Source organism: Papio anubis, chromosome 1 (genome assembly GCF_008728515.1).
Source record: "Papio anubis isolate 15944 chromosome 1, Panubis1.0, whole genome shotgun sequence".
In the NCBI taxonomy this organism is placed as follows: Eukaryota; Metazoa; Chordata; class Mammalia; order Primates; family Cercopithecidae; genus Papio; species Papio anubis.
The window spans coordinates 120302387-120322673 of NC_044976.1; the positions used below are offsets into that span (position 1 = coordinate 120302387).

Below are 20287 nucleotides of genomic sequence, written 5' to 3' on the forward strand. Positions count from 1 at the left end.
GAAAGGCACTCACCCTCTGAGGGTTTCAGACTGTATCTTTGAAAATAAAATTCAGCGGATGAGGTACCGGGTGCAAAGGTATTGTCCTCAACAGCTCTAGTTGCTACTTCTAACTCACAGGGTACGTATCACAAAGGACCCCACCATCCATTGTCGGTCTGAGCAGGGAATGGGATTTTGGCAGACCATGAACCCTGTATTAGTTTCTAGAGGGACTATAACAAAACAGCACACACTTGGGTGTTTAAACCGAGATTGTACCACTGCACTGCAGCCTGGGTGACAGAGTAAGACTCTGAATCAAAAAAAAAAAAAAAAAAAAGTGTATACATAGGAGCACTCTGAGATGAGTAACTCAAAGGGGTGGTTAGAATTTGGGATCTACCTAACAGCAGGGGAAAAGGAGGAGGAATAAAGGACATATGGAAAACCAAATGACTTTTGAAAAGATAAATGGTCCCTTAGAATAGATGGAAGATTCGAGTCTTGTGACAATGTCTATTTGGGTGTGATGACTACTTCTCATCTCTGAGATTAGATTTGCTTCTAGTCCCGAAGAAGATTTATGACAACTGAGTTAAAAATTTGAGATTTGCGAGGAGGATCTGCTATTAAACTGGTAAGGGATTTTAGCTGTTTATTTCAGCTGAAAATAATTCTTAAGTCGAAACTGGCACATTTGGAGGTAGCATGTCCTGATCCCCTTAAAAAGGGAACTGAATAGACCCCGTATCTCTGATTCTGCCCAGGGTCCTGTGCCCGCTGACACCAGAAATCACCACTTCTCTCAGCCTTGTTTTGTGGTGGTTTTATCAAGCTGCAATGTGGTTATGTCTTTTCTAACAGTGTTTAAAAGCAATCAGATGCAGGAACTTTTCCTTTTATTAACTATTATTGAGCTTATATTGGACACTGAACTAAGTGTCAGTTTACAAAAATGAATAAACAAAAATCACTGCCAGTAAGGAACACACAGCCAAGATGGGGGAGTACTAAGATGTAAAGAGATGTAAAATAATGTGATAGATTCGGCGAGAGTTACTAAAGAGTCAGAAAAGGGCAAGCATGTTTCTTCTCTGTCCTGAAGCAGCCAAGGGAGAGGAAGATATCTGATGCCAATGCTGGGGTGTTGGTTTAGGCATGTAGATGCTGTGATGGGTAGTGGAACCGTTCAATGAGCAGACAGGAGAACCAGCTTTATGCGGGGAAGGAGAGAAGTGCTCCCCTCGTCCCCCGTGAGTCACACCCTGGAGATTATAAATGTCAACATTTTGATTTCGGGAGATTTTGAGTTTTGAGCTTAAAATGACTGAAGAACCACGAGGTGGATCTACGTGTTTCGAGTCTAGAAGTCTGAATACAGATTTACGATTTATGAGCACATAGGAGGTGGATCCAAGGGAGAGATTAAACAGGGCACAGAAGAGTTTTTAAAAATAATATTTTTCGGGGGAAAAAACCCCAACAAAACACGATTCTTTCAGCAGAAACCAGAACATTTTCTCACAGACTCTCCTACAGAGAGCCCTGATAAAGTAATAAACATGCTAACAGTAAGAACCCCAACCAATTTCACAGGGCAGTTTGTGGTAATTACTCTCAGTATGGAGCAGATAGTCCTCTTGCAAAACCCGATTCAGCAAACTTTGCTAGCTCCATGTGGGGCCTCCAGAGGACACAGTTGGGCACTAAATCCTGGCTGAAAACAAAGGCCGATTTAGAGGATCCGTAGAAACGGATGCACAGAATATCCCTCAGTTTTCTCTGTGTAGCAGGCCCTCCATATACGCGGGTTCCCCAAGATCGAAATATCAAACAAACGAATTAAAAAAAAAATACAACGTAAGCTAGTACAAATAAAAACAGTATAACAATTACTTACATAGCATTTACATTGGATTAGGTGTTACAAAGTAATTTAGAGACCATTTAAAGTACACGGGAGGATGTGCATAGTTATGTGCAAATACTACGCCATTTTCTATGAGAGACTTGAGCAACCAGGATTTTGGTATCGGCGGGAGCCCTGGACCAATCCCCCTCAGTTCTACCGAGGGAGAACTGTTTTGTTTCTTCCAGCACTGCTTTGACCGACAGTGTGTTGGGATTCGCTGACCTCCATGAGAAAGCTTGGCAGCATGCTGAGATCAATTTTCCCAGGGCCAGAATTCTCCTGCGTGAGCTAAAATAGAGTGGCTCGGTCCAACGAAACAGAGCCTAGAGTCAGGAATTATGGCGAACCTGCTCCCTCCCGTCTTCCCTTGGCGCACAGATCCCTGGCGCCGCCGCTCTTGAGGTCGCCTCTCGCGTGCTGGCCTCATCGTCGGAACGGCGCTTCCTGAGGCTTTATATAAGGACGGCTCTGAATCCGCTGGTCGGGATTAAATCCTGCGCTGGCGCGCTCCTGCCCGCCTCTGGCCTCCATTTGCTCTACCTGAGGCTCCCTCCAGAAGAACTTTCCCTTAGCCTCAGTGCAGTGCCTTTCGGGCGTCCTCAGACCAGACACAGGCCAAAGCCACCGCAGAATCCGGAAGCCCTGGGTTGGGATGTGAATTCTCCCGGGGACTATGGCGTAGCGGGGCGCGCGGGGGGGAAGAGGGTGGGAGGGACCTGAGCAGAGTGGAGGAGGAGGGAGAGGAAAACAGAAAAGAAATGACGAAATGTCGAGAGGGCGGGGACAATTGAGAAAGCTTCCCGCCGGCGCGCTTTCGGTTTTCAATCTGGTCCGATACTGTTGTATATCAGGGGAAGACCGTGCTTGCCCTGACAGAAGCTGTCTTTCAGGCTGTAGCAGTCATGTCTGGCAGGGGAAAGGGTGGAAAAGGCTTAGGCAAAGGGGGCGCTAAGCGCCACCGCAAGGTCCTGAGAGACAACATTCAGGGCATCACCAAGCCTGCCATTCGGCGTCTAGCTCGGCGTGGCGGCGTTAAGCGGATCTCTGGCCTCATTTACGAGGAGACCCGCGGTGTGCTGAAGGTGTTCCTGGAGAACGTGATTCGGGACGCAGTCACCTACACCGAGCACGCCAAGCGCAAGACCGTCACAGCCATGGATGTGGTGTACGCGCTCAAGCGCCAGGGGCGCACACTGTACGGCTTCGGAGGCTAGGCCGCCGCTCCAGCTTTGCACGTTTCGATCCCAAAGGCCCTTTTTAGGGCCGACCACTCGCTCATCTGAGGAGCTGGACACTTGACTGCATAAAGTGCAACAGTAACGATGTTGGAAGGTAACTTTGGCAGTGGGGCGACGGTCGGATCTGAAGTTAACGGAAAGCTACTGTGGCCCATGGCGCTCACAGCCGTAAAGACTTAAGTCGTTGACCGAAAGCGGCTTTTTCACTTACTTGGGCTTTTTTTTTTTTTTTTTTTTTTTTGCCTTTATCGATATGAAAGGTTGAATGTGTTCTAGGTTTGAGCACTACTTTCTCGGCTTGCTCTTCTGGAGCAGTATATAGGCACACCTAGAGGGGCACGTCTTTGCGATCACCAGATCTGGTTCTGAGAAATAGGCACTGGCAATTTACACGTGCCTTGCTATGTAATCTCCCTATATTTGCTCAGGCAAAGTGGGAGAAGCAGCCTTAGATCTTCATTCTATAGATGCCGGCTTTCCCACCTGATCGGCTTAGATTTCGCGATTGACTGTTCTGGGCTTCATTTTACCCTCTACATAACAAGCGGGTGGACTAGATCCCTTAGTAAGGGTCCATGTTATGTGGTATCTTCAGCCACGCACTCAGCTCAATCTTAGTACAGTTAAAAAAATGAATTTCTAGCAACCTATCTGCCCAGTGCCTGAAAAGTATCATTTCTTGTGTTCAGTAAAAAGGCTCCTAATTTAATCAAGGACCTATGAGATAACTGTCTTTCAGTTGTGGCATTGCAAGGATACAAATGCAGAGACATTTTAATGTGATCCTTCTATAAGAGTGAACCAACGATATGATCTGAAAGCAACTTCACAACTAATTCAGGTATGTGACTTCTACTTCTTAGGGCCTATTGTAGCTTAGAATGAGAGACCTGCAGAAACGTGCCCACCATCAATACAGAAAGCACAATTTAATTTTGACAAGGCAAAAGCCAATTCTATATCAGCATGGCATATGTTAAAGCAAGCTATTCTTTACACTACCACCTCTAAATTGCCCTCATTTGGATTAAAATGTGGGTTCACATTTCTAATCCTTACAGTTTTGCAGCCATTGCATATCCCATAAGTTTTTTTTTTTGTTTGTTTGTTTGTTTGTTTGTTTAAACATTCTAGGCTTATGATTTTACTGTGTATGTATTTGGAAGAAGAAATTCTGTCAGCTCCCAAAGGATAAACCAGCAGTTGCTTTATTGGTTTTCAGATGTGGCTGCTCTCATCAGCATCAAACACTTGAGACTGAACTAAGCTTAAAACACAGTACTTAGCAATCAGGTTGCCGGCAAAGCACTGGTGCGAGACTTGCCTTCCAGGAGCTTACCAATGGGGCTGCCAGCAAAGTGGTAGATGCAAGATTTGCCCTCCAGGAGCTTACCATCAGAACGGAGAAGACAATAAATGGATAATATATAGACGACATAAATCCATACCTGTACACATTTAAGAATAAACAGTCCAACAATAAGAGGCAGTACATATTCAATATGCTGAGAAATGCAGACAATAACTACTATAGGAATCCTAATGCTACAGGAGTCACTGGCTGCTGGGAAACCCAGGAAAACTTGGCTATGGACGTTGGGGCTTGTGTCGGACTCTGAATAAAGGGCAGAATGATTGGCATCCTACTGAGATACAGAGTAAAAGGGGTGAGGGCAGGGAGGAAGTGGCAAGAATAACATTTGTGAAGATGTCCAGGTAAGAAATAGAGGTTGTAATGCTCAAGATGTTTCCTTTTCCCTTTTAAATCTGACCTGTGATTTTCAGCATTGCTATTTCAAGTATCACTGATTTTTTAATTTTAAAGGAAATGCTGATGAATCTATCTGATCCTCACCAAGATCCACTAAAGAAGGACATACCAAAAATTTGAAGATAAAGAAAGAAAGGGAGTGGGGGAGAAAACACGTCCATTGTCTGAATCAGTTGTTCTCAAAATGTAGCCTCTCATCTAGCAGCACTGATCACCTGGGATAAAGTCCTGGGCCCCACCCCAGACCTATTGAATGAGAAACTGAGGGGTGAGACATAGTAATCTGTGCTTTAAAAAAGCCCTCCCGGTGATTCTGATACACATTAAAGGTTGAAAGCCACTGACTTAGGTAACAGCATTTCTTTCTTTCTCTCTCTCTTTCTCTTTCTTTCTTTCTTTCTTCTTTTTTTTCTTTCTCTTTCTTTCTCTCTTTTTCTTTTCTTTCTTTTTCTTTCCTTCCTTCTTCCTTCCTTTCCTTTCTTTCTTTCCCTTCCTTCCTTCCTTCTTCTTTCTTTTTATGAGATGGAGTCTTGATCTGTCATGCAGGCTGGAATGCAGTGGCACGATCTTGGCTGACCACAACCTCTACCTCCAGGGTTCAAGTGATTCTCCTGCCTCAGCCTCCCGAGTAGCTGGGACCACAGGTGCCCACCACCACGCCGGGCTAATTTTTGTATTTTTAGTAGAGACGGAGGTTTTGCCAAGTTGGCCAGGCTGGTCTCGAACTCCTGACTTTAGGTGACCCGCCCTCCTCGGCCTCCCAAAATGCTGGGATTACAGGAGTGAGCCACCGCTCCTGTCCTCTTTTTCTTTTTTTTTAAACAGTTTTTGTTTTAATGCAAAAATATTTAAAACCTGAATATATGTTGCCCAGATGTTCACCCAAATGTTAAAATTTGCTTTAGTTTGAAGTCCAGCTAATTTGTGTATTTTTAGTAGAGACCAGGTTTCACCGTGTTGGCCAGGCTGGTCTTGAACTCCTGACCTCAGGGGTTGCACCCATCTCAGCCTCCCAAAGTGCTGGGATTACAGGTGTGAGCCACCATGCCCGGCCAATTACTGAGAATTCCTGCCTTTTTCACAGGATTATTTTAAGGATCAAATGAAAAGTTATACGTGAAAGAAGAATGACGCCATGAAGTGATACCGAAACCAAAGTTGATATATGTATTGCCTTTCCCACTCAATGTAGTTCGTTTTTTGTTTTGTTTTTCTGAGAGACGATTTAACTCTACTTATGGTGACCAGGCATTGCTTGGGTACTGCTACTACGGAAATAAACAAAGACAAATCCTCACCCTGAGAAATGTTGCCAGCCTAATGCTGAGAGGTTAAGGAAGGGAAGGGGTATTAAGATAGGAGAGGGCAGAGGCAAGGAGGAGGGCCCAAAGAGATGAGGGCAAAGAAGAGCAAGGGAGCCGGGCACTGTGGCTCATGCCTGTAATCCCAGCACTTTGGGAGGCCAAGGCAGGCAGATGACGAGGTCAAGAGATTGAGACCATCCTGGCCAACATGGTGAAACCCCGTCTCTACTAAAAATATAAAAATTAGCTGGGCGTGGTGACACGCACCTGTAGTCCCAGCTACTCCAGAGGCCGAGGCAGGAGAATCGCATGAACCCGGGAGACGGTGGTTGGAGTGAGCCGAGATCGTGCCTCTGCACTCCAGCCAGGGCGACAGAGCGGGACTCCGTCTCAAAAAAAAAAAGAAAGGAAAAGATATCTCTCGTACAAAATGGAAGCTCAGTGTGGCAGGGCAGAAAGACTATCCTGACTATGTAATCTACTAGACCAGAGCTGGCGAGAGCTTCAGTTAAGGCATGGTCATGGCTGGACGGAGAAAAGGTGATACAATGGAAAGTCAGAAGGTAGATTTAGTAACATTTGGAACTCATGAGATTTGCACAGAGGGCAAGAGGAAGGGACACCTGACTCAGAACAGATGGGGGTAATGAAGGTGTCTTCCAGGAAGATGGGGAATGTGGAAAGAAACAAATCGGTTTGGAAAGCAAGATGATGCATGTGGTTTTGGAAATAAGCTGGGTTTGAAGTGCCTAGTATCCATCCAGAAGGACCTATCTACCAGGCAGTTAGAAACATTGGTGTAGCCAGGCACAGTGGCCCACGTCTATAATCCCAGCACTTTGGGAGTCCAAGGTGGGAGGATGGCTTGAGCCCAGGATTTCGAGACCAGCCTGGGCAATGCAGTGAAACCCTGACTCTACAAAAAATAAAAAAAATTAGCCGGGCCTGGTGGTGTGTGCCTGTAGTCCCAGTTACTCAGATGGCTGAGGTGGGAGGACCCCTGAACCCAGGAGTCCAAGGTTGCAGTGATCTTTGATTGTGCTACTGCACTCCAGCCTAGACGAGTGAGACCCTGTTTCTCTCTCTCTCTCTCTCTCTCTCTCTCTCACACACACACACACACACACACACAAAATGTGTAGCGCTCAGGATAGAGTCTCAGCAGAAGATACCAATTTGGGAGCGCTTAGCTAAGGGACAGAAATATGGAAAGCAGGGAGTCAATCTCACTTGAGTTGCACGGAGAAAAGAAGATGGCCAAGGCCAGCACGGGGGAAACCAGGAATATTGACGGGGAAGAGAAAGACATGAGAAGACTGAGATGCGGACCCAGAGAAGGATAAGGGTGACCAGGAGAGTGGACAAGTCCTCTTCTAAGGAAGAAAAAGCAGTGTAAACATGGCCATGTCTCTTACCATGTAGTTCCCCTCCAAACACACACACACACACACCTGTCCCCCACTAGCCTGCCTAAGGCAGAATTAAATGTGAACAAAGCACGTTTTTCACTTCATAAAAGCCACAGATTCAGAGTGGGCTTACTGGCAACCAAGGTAGCCACGTAGAAGCTAGTTATTAGAGGAAGAGGTGGGTTTGAGACAGGGTCTCACTATCTTGTCACCCACACTGGAGTGCAGTGGCACAATCTCAGCTCACAGCAGTCTCTGCCTCCCGGGCATAAGTGATTCTCCCACCTCAGCCACCCTAGTAGCTGGGACCACAGGCAAATGGCACCACTCCCGGCTAGGTATTTCTTTTTTCTTTTTCTTTTTTCTGTTGTTGTTGTAGAGACAAGGTCTTGCTATGTTTCCCAAGCTGGTCTGGAACTTTGACTTCAAGCAATCCGCCCACCTCCGCCTCCCAAAGTGCTGGGATTAACAGCTGTGAGCCACAGTGCCCAGCCAGAGGAAGAGTATTTCTTTACCGTATCCTTAATTATCCTTTAACTGTCACCTGAGGGGAGACAATGATTTAAGTACAGGGAATGATTAAATGTTAAAACTTAGCATTTTAGAATGTTATCTTGTATTGATGAATTCAGCTTATGCTGGTCTCGCAAACAAATACGAAGACTGACAGATTCCTGTGAGTGCAGGCCTTCACAGTGCCAGGACCACAAGATGTAATGAATTCTACTCCTGACTGGATATTAAAAAAATGCCAAGAAATTTTCCTTTGAGATTCAGCCGGGGAGACCTCCTGGAGTTTAGAGGTGCCCAGACTGGTGAGTGAAAGGAGTGTGATCTGGGGTGCGGGGTGGGGGGGGCAGTCAGAGGACCTAGATGTCTGACACCAACATCCGCGGGTTCCAGTCTCTGCTCAGTCACTACTGGACCTGAGAAGCTGGGTGCAGAGATGGTGGGTGACCCACCCACCTCTGAAGGTCACTAGTTTTTGAAGTCAGAATACCGCCCATGCACTGTGGGCCTAAGCAGGTTATGAGGGTCTCCGCAGAGACCCGGAGGCATACTCGAGAAATTGCTGTGACCCTGGAGCAGAAACATGTGGCAGTCCCCAGCAGGGCTCACCTACACTGCTCTCCTCACTTAACACGCCTCAGGAAAGGCAAAATGGCAGCTTTACAAAACGAAGTTTTATTCCATTTTCCCTTCTCCCCTCTTAATTCTCACAGATCTCTGCGGTGAATGCTTTTAACCTGTCAAAGAAAACCAAAGCCCTGGCTTCTTTGAGGTGCAACTAAATGACCGAGAAGGTGTTACCTAAGACCTCTACGGCCATTTGTATCTGGCCCTGTGTAGAGTGGGCTCTGCAAGACCCTGCCTCACTTTCCCACTAGGAGGCCTTGGACTTCCCAGCTCCCAGAGACTATAGAGATCGCCTCTGAGGCCTCCTGTCACGATTTCCTAAGGTGAGGAACTTCATTTGCCCAACGGGGGCCCACGTTTGATCTACTGTCTTCCCAAGGATCTGAACTCGGGGACCAGCGTCTGCCCACGTGTCCGACGAAAACAATGTAAAGGAACTACTGAGTCTGGACAGAAAATCCAAGACACACCATGCAGCTTCTAAGAGGACCGAGTGCCCTCATTGGAATAGAGTGAGTCTCCTTCTGTGGACATGGACAGGGAACAGCTCGATTAAGCCCAGATTCACAAAATTCCGCCCACACCCCGTGCCCCCGGGAATTTTGGCTTAGGGGCAGGATGTGGGGGTTACCACTGTGCTGGTGGAGGTGGCGTGGGCCCGACCGGCAGCCCCAGCGCAGTTCTCCCCACGTTTGCCCGCAGAACCCCGGCGAGGCCGAGGTGGTCATTTCCCTCCCTAGCCGGAGGGCCGCGCCGGGTGAGGCCGGTTTGGGCGCGAAGCACGGGCGTGTGGCCCTCCACTTCCGCAAAGGCCAGGCGCTCTCAGGACCGCGAGCCCTGAGCGTCCGCCTGGTGACCCCTGGCCTCGGGACCGACGCCCCGTCCCTCCTGCCCCGCCTCCCCCCGCCACGCAGGGCCCCGGTCACGCGCAGGAAGAGCCGGACCGTCAAAGCCCCCAAGCCGGCGCCAAGGAAAGCGGCCGCAGCCCGGCCAGTCCGGATAGGCCAAGTGGCCGAAGTCGGCAGAGCTCAAGATGGCACCGCAGCAGGGGACCTGACTGGTCAACCGACCCCGTGTTTTGTTGGGAGCCTAACCGGAAGTGCCTTCCCCGCTCTAATGCCAGAGGGGGAGCACGGAGGGCAAGCGGTACAGCTTCTTCCAAGTGCTGATGTGGGTGGCTCTGAAAAGAGCCTTTTGGATACGATGGAACCTCCGACCGAACGCGCACTTCTTAAGCCCGCTCACCACGGATGCGGCGGGCCAGCTGGATGTCCTTGGGCATGATGGTCACGCGCTTGGCGTGGATGGCGCACAGGTTCGTGTCTTCGAACAGCCCCACCAGGTAGGCCTCGCTGGCCTCCTGCAGCGCCATCACGGCAGAACTCTGGAAGCGCAGGTCCGTCTTAAAGTCCTGCGCGATCTCGCGTACCAGCCGCTGGAAGGGCAGCTTGCGGATCAGCAGCTCCGTGGACTTCTGGTAGCGCCGGATCTCCCGCAGGGCCACGGTGCCGGGCCGGTAGCGGTGCGGCTTCTTCACCCCGCCTGTGGCCGGCGCGCTCTTGCGGGCCGCCTTGGTGGCCAGCTGCTTCCTCGGGGCCTTGCCGCCGGTCGACTTGCGGGCAGTCTGCTTAGTACGGGCCATAGCGAACCAAAACACAAGCTTACCAGCGCAGCGGCGGGGAGAGAAACGAGCTGCTGGCCCCGCGGCAGCCGTCTTTATAAGCACAGTCTTTTCCCGATTGGGCGGAACAAGAATTGAAAATCCCGCGCTGGCTGTCCATTGGCTGTGACGTCACCCGCCCTAAGGTCACCGGTTGGCTTGGGCAGAGTCCTCCCTAATCCCGCCCACCCGCCTCACTTTCTACTTTCCAGTTGGCCAAGTTTTGCAAGCTTGTTTTTCCCCCTTTCCTTCCGGGTGAAAGTCGTTTTCCGTTGCAGTTTTGTTAGATTGTTCCCTGTCCGCCCTTCGCTTCCTTTCTTGTTGCGCCCAGCGGCTCCGGCATGGAACCTCATTCTTCCATTTGCCCCCAGCCTCCAGTTGCTACTTGGCGGATCGTTTTTCGCCTGTCGGGTACCTTTTGGGTGGGAGAGGTGCCCGCCCCCAGATTCCGCCTCCGAGACCCTTACTCTCCGCCGCCAAGGCGCTTTGGGAAACAAAACAGAAACTAAGACTTAAGTCAGCTCCGTGAAGCCAAGACCCAGCTCCGCCACACTGGCGAGCGCTACCCGCTCAGGGTCCTCCCCATCGGGGGTGGGGGCAAGGAGCACGTCCCGCTAGTGCTAGGCTAGGTCTGAGTGCCCGGCCATGGCCTGCGGAAACCACTGGGGAAGCGCGCGCTCCAGGCGCAACACTTTAAGCGCCTTGGGTACTGCCCGCGGCGCTGGTGTTTGTGACTGTGTGGAGTGGACCGTGGCGGCACCCAGGATGTTTGGTGCCTCCACCTGCGCTGGGAAGTCCTAGGAGTGGGGACCCACTCATCGATGACCCAAGGCAGTTACGTGCTCCAGATGCAAGACGGCACACGCGCGCGCGCGCGCACACACACACACACACACACACACACCCGTTCCGTCCCGTCCCGTCCGCTGCAGGTTCGCCGTTTACTACTGAGAAACGCTGGACTGAGAGGAGCCGGCATTAGCAACTCTTTTATTTGAAAACGTGGGTGGCTCTGAAAAGAGCCTTTTGAGTTCACAGGTGCCCCTTCGAGACGCGGGCCGGGATGGGCCCACTTGGGCCGGACGTCAGCCTCACTTGCCCTTTGCCTTGTGGTGACTCTCCGTCTTCTTAGGGAGCAGTACGGCCTGGATGTTAGGCAGGACGCCGCCCTGGGCGATGGTGACTTTGCCCAGCAGCTTGTTCAGTTCCTCGTCGTTGCGGATGGCCAGCTGGAGGTGACGAGGAATGATGCGCGTCTTCTTGTTGTCCCGAGCCGCGTTGCCCGCCAGCTCCAGGATCTCGGCGGTCAGGTACTCGAGGACCGCCGCCATGTAGACTGGCGCGCCAGCCCCCACCCGCTCCGCGTAGTTGCCTTTGCGCAGCAAGCGGTGCACTCGCCCTACCGGGAACTGGAGGCCAGCGCGGGACGAGCGCGACTTGGCCTTGGCGCGGGCCTTGCCTCCTTGCTTGCCACGACCAGACATGACAGCGATAGTAGTCACCGAGTGAAACTCCTGCCTGGCGACCGGAAAAGTCACCGAAAACGCCGCCGCTTCACCCTTTTATAGACAGAACGGCGATTGTCCACGGAGCACTTTGATTGGCTCAAGCAAATTTTGTCCCGATAGCCAATAGGATAGCTCAGCCAGAATCCACTCATTTACATAATCTCGTCTCCCTCGCATTGGGCGCCGCGAAAAACTCGCGAACCACAACGCAGCGTCATGCGCACGGCCTCTGTAAGTGCACAGTCGTTTCCGGTAGACCCCGAGACCAAGGTTCTGCCTGCGTTCTCGGCGGGTGAGAGTCGGGCTTGGGTCTGGCCGTGCCTGAACCTGCAAAGTCCGCGCCGGCTCCCAAGAAGGGCGCCAAGAAAGCCGTCACCAAAGCCCAGAAGAAAGACGGCAAGAAGCGCAAGCGCAGCCGCAAGGAGAGCTACTCCATCTGCATGTACGAGGTGCTGAAGCAGGTCCACCCCGACACCGGCATCTCGTCCGAGGCCATGGGCATCATGAACTCCTTCGCCAACGACATCTTCGAGCGCATCGCGGGAGAGGCGTCCCGCCTGGCGCACTACAACAAGCGCTCCACCATCACGTCCCGCGAGAGCCACACGGCCCTGCGCCTGCTGCTGCCCGGCGAGCTGGCCCAAGCACGCCTTGTCCCAGGGCACTTGCAAGGCTGTCACAAAGTACACCGGCTCCAAGCGAGTCCCGGCTGCTTGACTCCAAAGTCTCTTTTCTGGGCTGCTTAACCCCTTCAGTGAAATAAGCTGTTTTCACACTTCTTACTGTAAGTTCTACTTAGGGATTTTTTTACAGCACCTCTCCCTTTTTCTGCAGCTGATGGGAGAGGAATATAAGATAAAGCCAGAATCTGTAGCTTGGTCGAGAACTACCTGGTAATAACATGGTAATGTGCACATAATTTGCCTTTTCTATAGTCGGTTTGCTACCGGGGCGGTCAGTGTAACTCTGCTCAGGAGAGTGGAAGGAAAAAATGTTAAATGCATATTGAGCTCGTTAAATTGTATAGTAACCTGAGAATATTCCTAAACTTTTGCGACCACGCCTCACCATGTAAACTTTCCTTCCGCACCTGTAGACCTCCATTGTATGGTTGAAGCAATTTTCCGTTTACATAGTCCTTTTGTCTCAATTTGGTATTCCTTTCAGGTACTGTGAATCTATAGGTATTTATTCCTGGGTTTGAAGACGTTAAATGCTCTTAGAATAGAGTAATGGAAAGGCTGCTGTCATGGATAGTAAAGCTTTTTAGTCAAGTGTTGATATGTAGACAATTCCCCACTGTTATCGTTGGGTATTTTACCATTTTCTGCGCAAGAAATGTAATGAAAAAATTAGGTCTAAGTTTTAAGGCCTTCATTTTTGAGACTGGATACCTTAAACAATAGTTTCCTAAACAGTTAAAACTTATTTTACCCTGAAGCTTTTGAGACACACACAAATATATATACCCTGAAGCTTTTGCGACACACACAAATATATACATAAATATATTTTATATTCCTTAAACCCCACATATTTCCACTGATCCAAATCACTGGGGGCGAGAGACAAGCAATCTATGACACAACACCAGGTGATTCATAAGTTTGGTAACCGCTGACATTTGGTTATGCAGTTGCCATATTCCTTGGTAAGAACGTGTTCACAATTTTCAGTCACTATGCCAGATAATTCCCCCTCCCCACACCCCCCTTTTTTCCGAGAATTGCAGTGCGATATAGAAAAGTTTCATTTAATCCTTTCTTAAATCAGGACTTTATATATTTTTATTAGGATTGAAAATACATTTCAAACAGATCAAGTGAGAACAGAAGATAAAAGTACCAAGATAAAGGCATAATACAAACTTACTAGAAAATACACATTAAGCATACTGCAGTGTCCTAGTAGCCCCTTTTCCCTTTTTTCTCTTTATGTACCTACATAAAATTCCAAATAGTATCTTCCAGGATGACACACTTGCTGTGTACCCCACCCAAATAAAAACAGATTTTTTAGTTATTAGGTATTGTGCTAAATGTACCTTATTTTATTGCCAAAAGAAAAAAAAAAAAAAGCAAGCTTTTCAAAGCTTCATCCCCAGAAAACATTTTCTTCCTTTTACACATACCTTACATGGCTCTACTCAGAGATAAAGCCTAAGCCTGCAAAGTTAATTTAAAGCATGGAGGTGGGGGTCAGAAAGACAGTAGGGAAAGGTTGAGTTAGTAAGGCAGGTATGTGACTTCATTTTAACAGGCACCTGCATGGCGTCGTGTAAATAACCAGTTGTATGTGGGGGAGGGAGTGGTCAACATTTGGTCCTGGGGACTGAGAATAAGAGCAGGAAAGCAATAAACAGCTAACTATGAGAGTGACTCAATGTAATTATATTACTTGTCAATCGCTACTTTTCCTTTCTTACCAAAATTCACACAGGTATGAAAGCAATATGACATTCAGGTTCCATTATGTGTATTTGTGCACACGACTTCCCACAATAAGGAAGAAAAACCACTGCACATTCGGATAAAACATGCTGGGAATACAGCAGTAAACAGAATAGAAAAAGTCTACACTTTAATTAGTGGATAAGTAAAAATAAGTGAACAAATAAATTTATATTATTCAGGGGGCCATATGTGCAATTCTGTTAAGCAGAACATGGAGTGGAATAGGGATGACAGGTTTGATCAGTTAATACTTGAGCAGAGCTGTATACAGTAAGATAGTTATAGAATATCTTAAGGCAGAATATTCTCAGAACAACATGGTAAGTACAAAGGCCCCAAGGCAGGAACAAGCTTGGTGAATGTGGCTGAAGCACACTGACCAAGGGAAAGTTTTGCAGAGATCAGAGAGGTGCTTGAAGGCCAGATCATGTAGGCCATTAAGGAGCTTCACAGGCCATTGCAGAGATTTTGTCTTTTAAATGAGATAGAGTACTCTTGGAGAATTTGACTGGAGAGGCTGGTGGTAGCAATGGAGATGTGGAGATGCAGGTTAGTGGCGGAGATATTTTAAATGAAATTGATTTAGTATAGGCTGACTAAAAGAGAAATCAAGGATTAATTGTAGGTTTTTACACTGAGCACTTGAAAAGAGCTACTATTTGCTAATAGGAGGGAGGAGTAGTCTTGGAGGAAGGAAACCAAGAATACTGTTGAACAAAATGTTGAAGAATCCTGGTAAGTATCGAAGTATAAATATCACAGGAAGTCAGAAATATGAGAATCTGGAGTTTAGGAAAGAAGGGGATTAGGTTTGTAAGATCTCATATCAGTCTGATTCTTATTCTTTTGTAGATAATCTACCCTTTCTGTAAATATTTAGAAATCATGTCGTCTGTGTGTATACACACACACACACACACACACACACTTCCCCCTTGCCTCCAGGACTGCCTCAGCTTTCATCTCAGTATTTGACTGAAACCTTCTATTCAACTTCAGTTTCAGCCTTAGAATAACGAGATGTCTATGTCAATGTCATTTGGGGCATCTCTGGTCTTGTGCAATCACAAAAGTCACCATTACCACTACACAGTATGTATTATGACCAATGGATATCATTCAGAATTCTAGTTTACATATGCTATTATCAAACGTATATAATAAAGCTTTTAATATAACTTGGGGGTGAAATTAGTAAAATATCAATTTACATAAATTAATTTTATTGTAAAAATAAAATACATTAATGTATGAGTTTCTGTACTGTCTTTGATTACAGTTTTTAAAGTATTTCCCATTTTTTTATTTTGAAAATTTTAAACCTATAGAAAAGTTGGAAAAAAAAGTACAAAGAGCAACCATAGTCCGTTCACCTGGATTCACCAATTATTATGATTTCGCTGCATTTGCCTTATCTTTGTCTTCTCAGGTACACACAGCCCCTGACCCATCTGAAAATAAACTGCAAATATGTTGGCACTTCTCCGTAAATACGGTGACATGTCTCTTAAAAATAGGATATTCTCCTAAATAGCTACAATAACATTATTATACCTAACAAATTTAATGCTGATTCAGTATTAATATGCAATCCATATTCAGATTTCTCCAATTATTGAAAAAAACTCTGTATAGTTGTTGTATTAGTTTCCTGTGGCTGCTGCAACAAATTACTACAAACTCAATGGTTTTAAAACAACAGTCATTTATTCTCTTACAGTTTTGGGGGTCTGAAGTACAAAATCAATTTTACTCAGTAGAAATCAAGGCTGCACTCCCTCCAGAGGCCTTAAGGGGGAGGGTCTATTTCCATGCCTTTTCTAGCTTCTAGAGGTTTATTTCTGGTTTATGGTCCCTTCTGTCTTCAAAGCAAGCAGCCTGTTAATCTTCAAATCTCTCTCTGCTTCTACACTTGACTTTCTTGCCTCTCCTATACGGACCGTGGTGATTACATTTGGGGCCTACCTGGATAATCCAGCGTAATCTCTCAAATTACATCTACAAAATCTCCTTGGCTATGTAAGGTAATACTCAGGCTCTAGGGATTAGGATATGGACATATTTGGGAGCCACATTTAGCCTGCCACAGCCATTGACTAATGTTATGGGTTGAGTTGTGTCCCCCCGAAAGATATGTTGAAGTCTAACCCCTAGTTCCTTAGAATTTTGCCTTCTTTGGAAATAGGGTCTTTGCAGATGTAACCAAGTTAAAATGAGGTCGTTAGGGTGGGCCCTAATCCAGTATGACTGATACCCTTATAAGAAGACATGGAGATGGCTGGGTGCGGTGGCTCACGTCTGTAATCTCAGCACTTTGGGAGGCCAAGGCAGGTGGATCACCTGAGGTCAGGAGTTCGAGGCCAGCCTGACCAACATGATGAAACTCCATCTCTACCAAAAATACCAAATTAGCTGGGCGTGCTGATGCACGCATGTAATCCCAGCTACTCAGGAGGCTGAGGCAGGGAAATTGCTTGAACCCCGGGGGGCAGAGGTTGCAGTGAGCCAAGATCATGCCATTGCACTCCAGCCTGGGCAACAAGAGAGAAACTCCATCTAAAAAAAGAAAGAAAGAAAACATGGAGACATACAGGAAAAGACTGAGGTAGAGATTACAGTTATGCTGCCACAAACCAAAAAACAAATGGGGCTACCAGACACTGAAAGACAAGAGTCTTCCCCTAGTGGGTTTGGAGAGAGCATGGCCCTACCAACACTTTGATTTCAAACTTCTGGCCTCTAAAACCATGAAAGAATAAGTTTCTGTTGTTTTACGCCATACAATTTATGGTACTTTGACAGCCCCAGGAAATTAATACAACTACTAAAATTTTTTGATTTAATTAAAAAATTTTAAATAACATTTCACATCTAAAAAAAAAAAAAAAACCCTGGACATTCTTCCTGTGATGGTAATACTAGTCTTTAGCCTTAGTCAAGTATTGATTTTCAACATTTGGACATTTGTTCCAAATATGTAATAGGAGCAACTCTGTCCTAATAGACCCCATTTGACTTCTTTGAGACCTTTCACGAAAGATCTTTCCTTGTATCTAGGAAATTATTTATTATTCCTGAAATATTTCAAGATTCAAACTGGTATAAACAAGTATGTCAGACAAATTGGCTTAACTGGAAGTCCAAAGGTACAGCAGGGATCCAAGGTTGGCTGAATTCCATGAGTGGCTCAGTTCTCTGATTCTCCCACACTGTGCCCTCCTCTGCATTTTGTCTATAATCATTCTTGCCTTCATACCTAAAGACAGTCCATCCTGCTGCTGCCTCTTGAAAGCAAATAAGCTGCTTTCCCAAAAGATAATAGCATGCTACACTCCCCTGCTGAGTTAGTCAGTTGTTAACTCAGTTCACTTCCTGAAATGTTAAATGCCAATTAGTTTGATCTAGATTCCTAAACTAATCACAGTAAGAAGCAGGTTGAGACAACAAACAAATCAGGCCAACCCTAAGAACTGTGGGCAAAATGCGTTTCTGGGAAACACATGTGGCAGCACTGTAACAGAAACAGAATTATAAAAACAAATACTACCTAGTCAGTAACATACATTATAGGACTATGAACTACTCAGTTATACCTCATGACAAACACATGAGTAATAAAGTCTAGAAAAATACTTTGTGATATCCATCATTCCCATTGCTGTGTTCACAGTTCACAGGTAGATCTTAAAGACAGGCTTGTGTTGTCTTTACTGAACTCTAGATCCATCTCTCCAACTGTCAGCTGCACATATCCACTTGAATAGCAAAGAGCTTCTCAAATTTCAAGCGGAACTCTGGATCTCCCTTCAGTGTCCCAACGAGTATCTTCTCCCAGTGTTCTATCCTAATAGTACCACGATCTACACAGTTGCTCAAGCCAAAAATCTAGGGGTTTCACTGTTACCTAAATCCTGTTCCTCAGCCACATCTATTCTACATCAAAGATAAAATCCAACATTTCTGTTTCCATTACCACCACTGCACTCCAACATGTTATTTATCTGGTGTTTTTCACACTTTAGCATGCATCAGCATCACCCAGAAAGCTTGTTAACACAAATAATGGAACCTGGGAATTTTCATTTTTAATACCTTCAACTAATGCAGATGCTGCTGGTCTGGAAAGACTTTAAGACTTAATCACTGCTCCAGACCACAAAACTGCAACAGCCTCCTAATTGCTTTCCTTGCTTCTATTGTGGCCAGCCTAGGATTTATGATTCCCCAAAGCCATCAGTATAATCTTTTAAGGTTAATGAGGCTGTGTGATTCCAAATCCAGTGTTCCCAAAGCAGAGAACCTAATCAACTTCTCTTGCAAATTGGTGGTCCTTCTGTTCTTCAGGCATCCCAAACTCTGGCTTCAGAAATCATATATATATTGTTGCCATTGTATGGAACTAATCATTAAACTGGACAAGCTTTTCCAAGTGATAATTCTTAGGGAAAAAGTCACTATTTAATGGTATTGGGTAGATTTTAGAGTATCTCAAGTAGGAAGCACAGATGGTGTTAACGGTGTGAATTCCTGGTTATCAAAATCAAACTTCCATCTACCTGCTTAATAAATTTTCACATGAATGGTGTAGGCACGTGTTTGTGAACCAACGATATAAAAACCTCAAGATATTTCTCGATACCATATATAAAAGTTGAACTATTTATTCCCTCAGCAGGCGCAGGGCCGTGTGGCTCTCGCGGGACGTGATGGTGGAGCGCTTGTTGTAGTGCGCCAGGCGGGACGCCTCTCCCGCGATGCGCTCGAAGATGTCGTTGGCGAAGGAGTTCATGATGCCCATGGCCTCGGACGAGATGCCGGTGTCGGGGTGGACCTGCTTCAGCACCTCGTACATGCAGATGGAGTAGCTCTCCTTGCGGCTGCGCTTGCGCTTCTTGCCGTCTTTCTTCTGGGCTTTGGTGACGGCTTTCTTGGCGCCCTTCTTGGGAGCCGGCGCGGACTTTGCAGGTTCAGGCACGGCCAGACCCAAGCCCGACTCTCACCCGCCGAGAACGCAGGCAGAACCTTGGTCTCGGGGTCTACCGGAAACGACTGTGCACTTACAGAGGCCGTGCGCATGACGCTGCGTTGTGGTTCGCGAGTTTTTCGCGGCGCCCAATGCGAGGGAGACGAGATTATGTAAATGAGTGGATTCTGGCTGAGCTATCCTATTGGCTATCGGGACAAAATTTGCTTGAGCCAATCAAAGTGCTCCGTGGACAATCGCCGTTCTGTCTATAAAAGGGTGAAGCGGCGGCGTTTTCGGTGACTTTTCCGGTCGCCAGGCAGGAGTTTCACTCGGTGACTACTATCGCTGTCATGTCTGGTCGTGGCAAGCAAGGAGGCAAGGCCCGCGCCAAGGCCAAGTCGCGCTCGTCCCGCGCTGGCCTCCAGTTCCCGGTAGGGCGAGTGCACCGCTTGCTGCGCAAAGGCAACTACGCGGAGCGGGTGGGGGCTGGCGCGCCAGTCTACATGGCGGCGGTCCTCGAGTACCTGACCGCCGAGATCCTGGAGCTGGCGGGCAACGCGGCTCGGGACAACAAGAAGACGCGGATCATCCCTCGTCACCTCCAGCTGGCCATCCGCAACGACGAGGAACTGAACAAGCTGCTGGGCAAAGTCACCATCGCCCAGGGCGGCGTCCTGCCTAACATCCAGGCCGTACTGCTCCCTAAGAAGACGGAGAGTCACCACAAGGCAAAGGGCAAGTGAGGCTGACGTCCGGCCCAAGTGGGCCCATCCCGGCCCGCGTCTCGAAGGGGCACCTGTGAACTCAAAAGGCTCTTTTCAGAGCCACCCACGTTTTCAAATAAAAGAGTTGCTAATGCCGGCTCCTCTCAGTCCAGCGTTTCTCAGTAGTAAACGGCGAACCTGCAGCGGACGGGACGGGACGGAACGGGTGTGTGTGTGTGTGTG

General features: G+C 47.4%; 4 protein-coding genes and 1 pseudogene across 5 annotated transcripts; 3 read left to right on the plus strand and 2 right to left on the minus strand.

The window, feature by feature from the left end:
• Window positions 1–291: 291 nt before the first annotated feature.
• LOC116271018 (histone H4) lies at window positions 292–4956 on the plus strand. Its single transcript, XM_031657405.1, has one exon. It carries the CDS (start codon window positions 2797–2799, stop codon window positions 3106–3108), a length of 312 nt encoding a protein of 103 aa, XP_031513265.1. The 5' UTR covers window positions 292–2796; the 3' UTR covers window positions 3109–4956.
• Window positions 4957–11376: 6420 nt separating this feature from the next.
• On the minus strand, window positions 11377–12218 carry LOC101003762 (histone H2A type 2-A). Its single transcript, XM_017954914.3, has one exon. It carries the CDS (start codon window positions 11895–11897, stop codon window positions 11505–11507), a length of 393 nt encoding a protein of 130 aa, XP_017810403.1. The 5' UTR covers window positions 11898–12218; the 3' UTR covers window positions 11377–11504.
• Window positions 12218–14293, plus strand: LOC108584270 (annotated as a pseudogene). Its single transcript, XR_001899256.3, has one exon. The product of XR_001899256.3 is annotated as a histone H2B type 2-E-like (transcript).
• Window positions 14294–15576: 1283 nt separating this feature from the next.
• LOC101006236 (histone H2B type 2-E-like) lies at window positions 15577–19450 on the minus strand. Its single transcript, XM_031666195.1, has 2 exons — window positions 19432–19450; window positions 15577–19369 (listed from the first exon to the last, which is right to left on the minus strand). Exons 1-2 carry the CDS (start codon window positions 19448–19450, stop codon window positions 19035–19037), a joined length of 354 nt encoding a protein of 117 aa, XP_031522055.1. The 3' UTR covers window positions 15577–19034.
• Window positions 19363–20211, plus strand: LOC101004146 (histone H2A type 2-A). Its single transcript, XM_017946696.2, has one exon. It carries the CDS (start codon window positions 19691–19693, stop codon window positions 20081–20083), a length of 393 nt encoding a protein of 130 aa, XP_017802185.1. The 5' UTR covers window positions 19363–19690; the 3' UTR covers window positions 20084–20211.
• The last annotated feature ends 76 nt before the right edge of the window (window positions 20212–20287 follow it).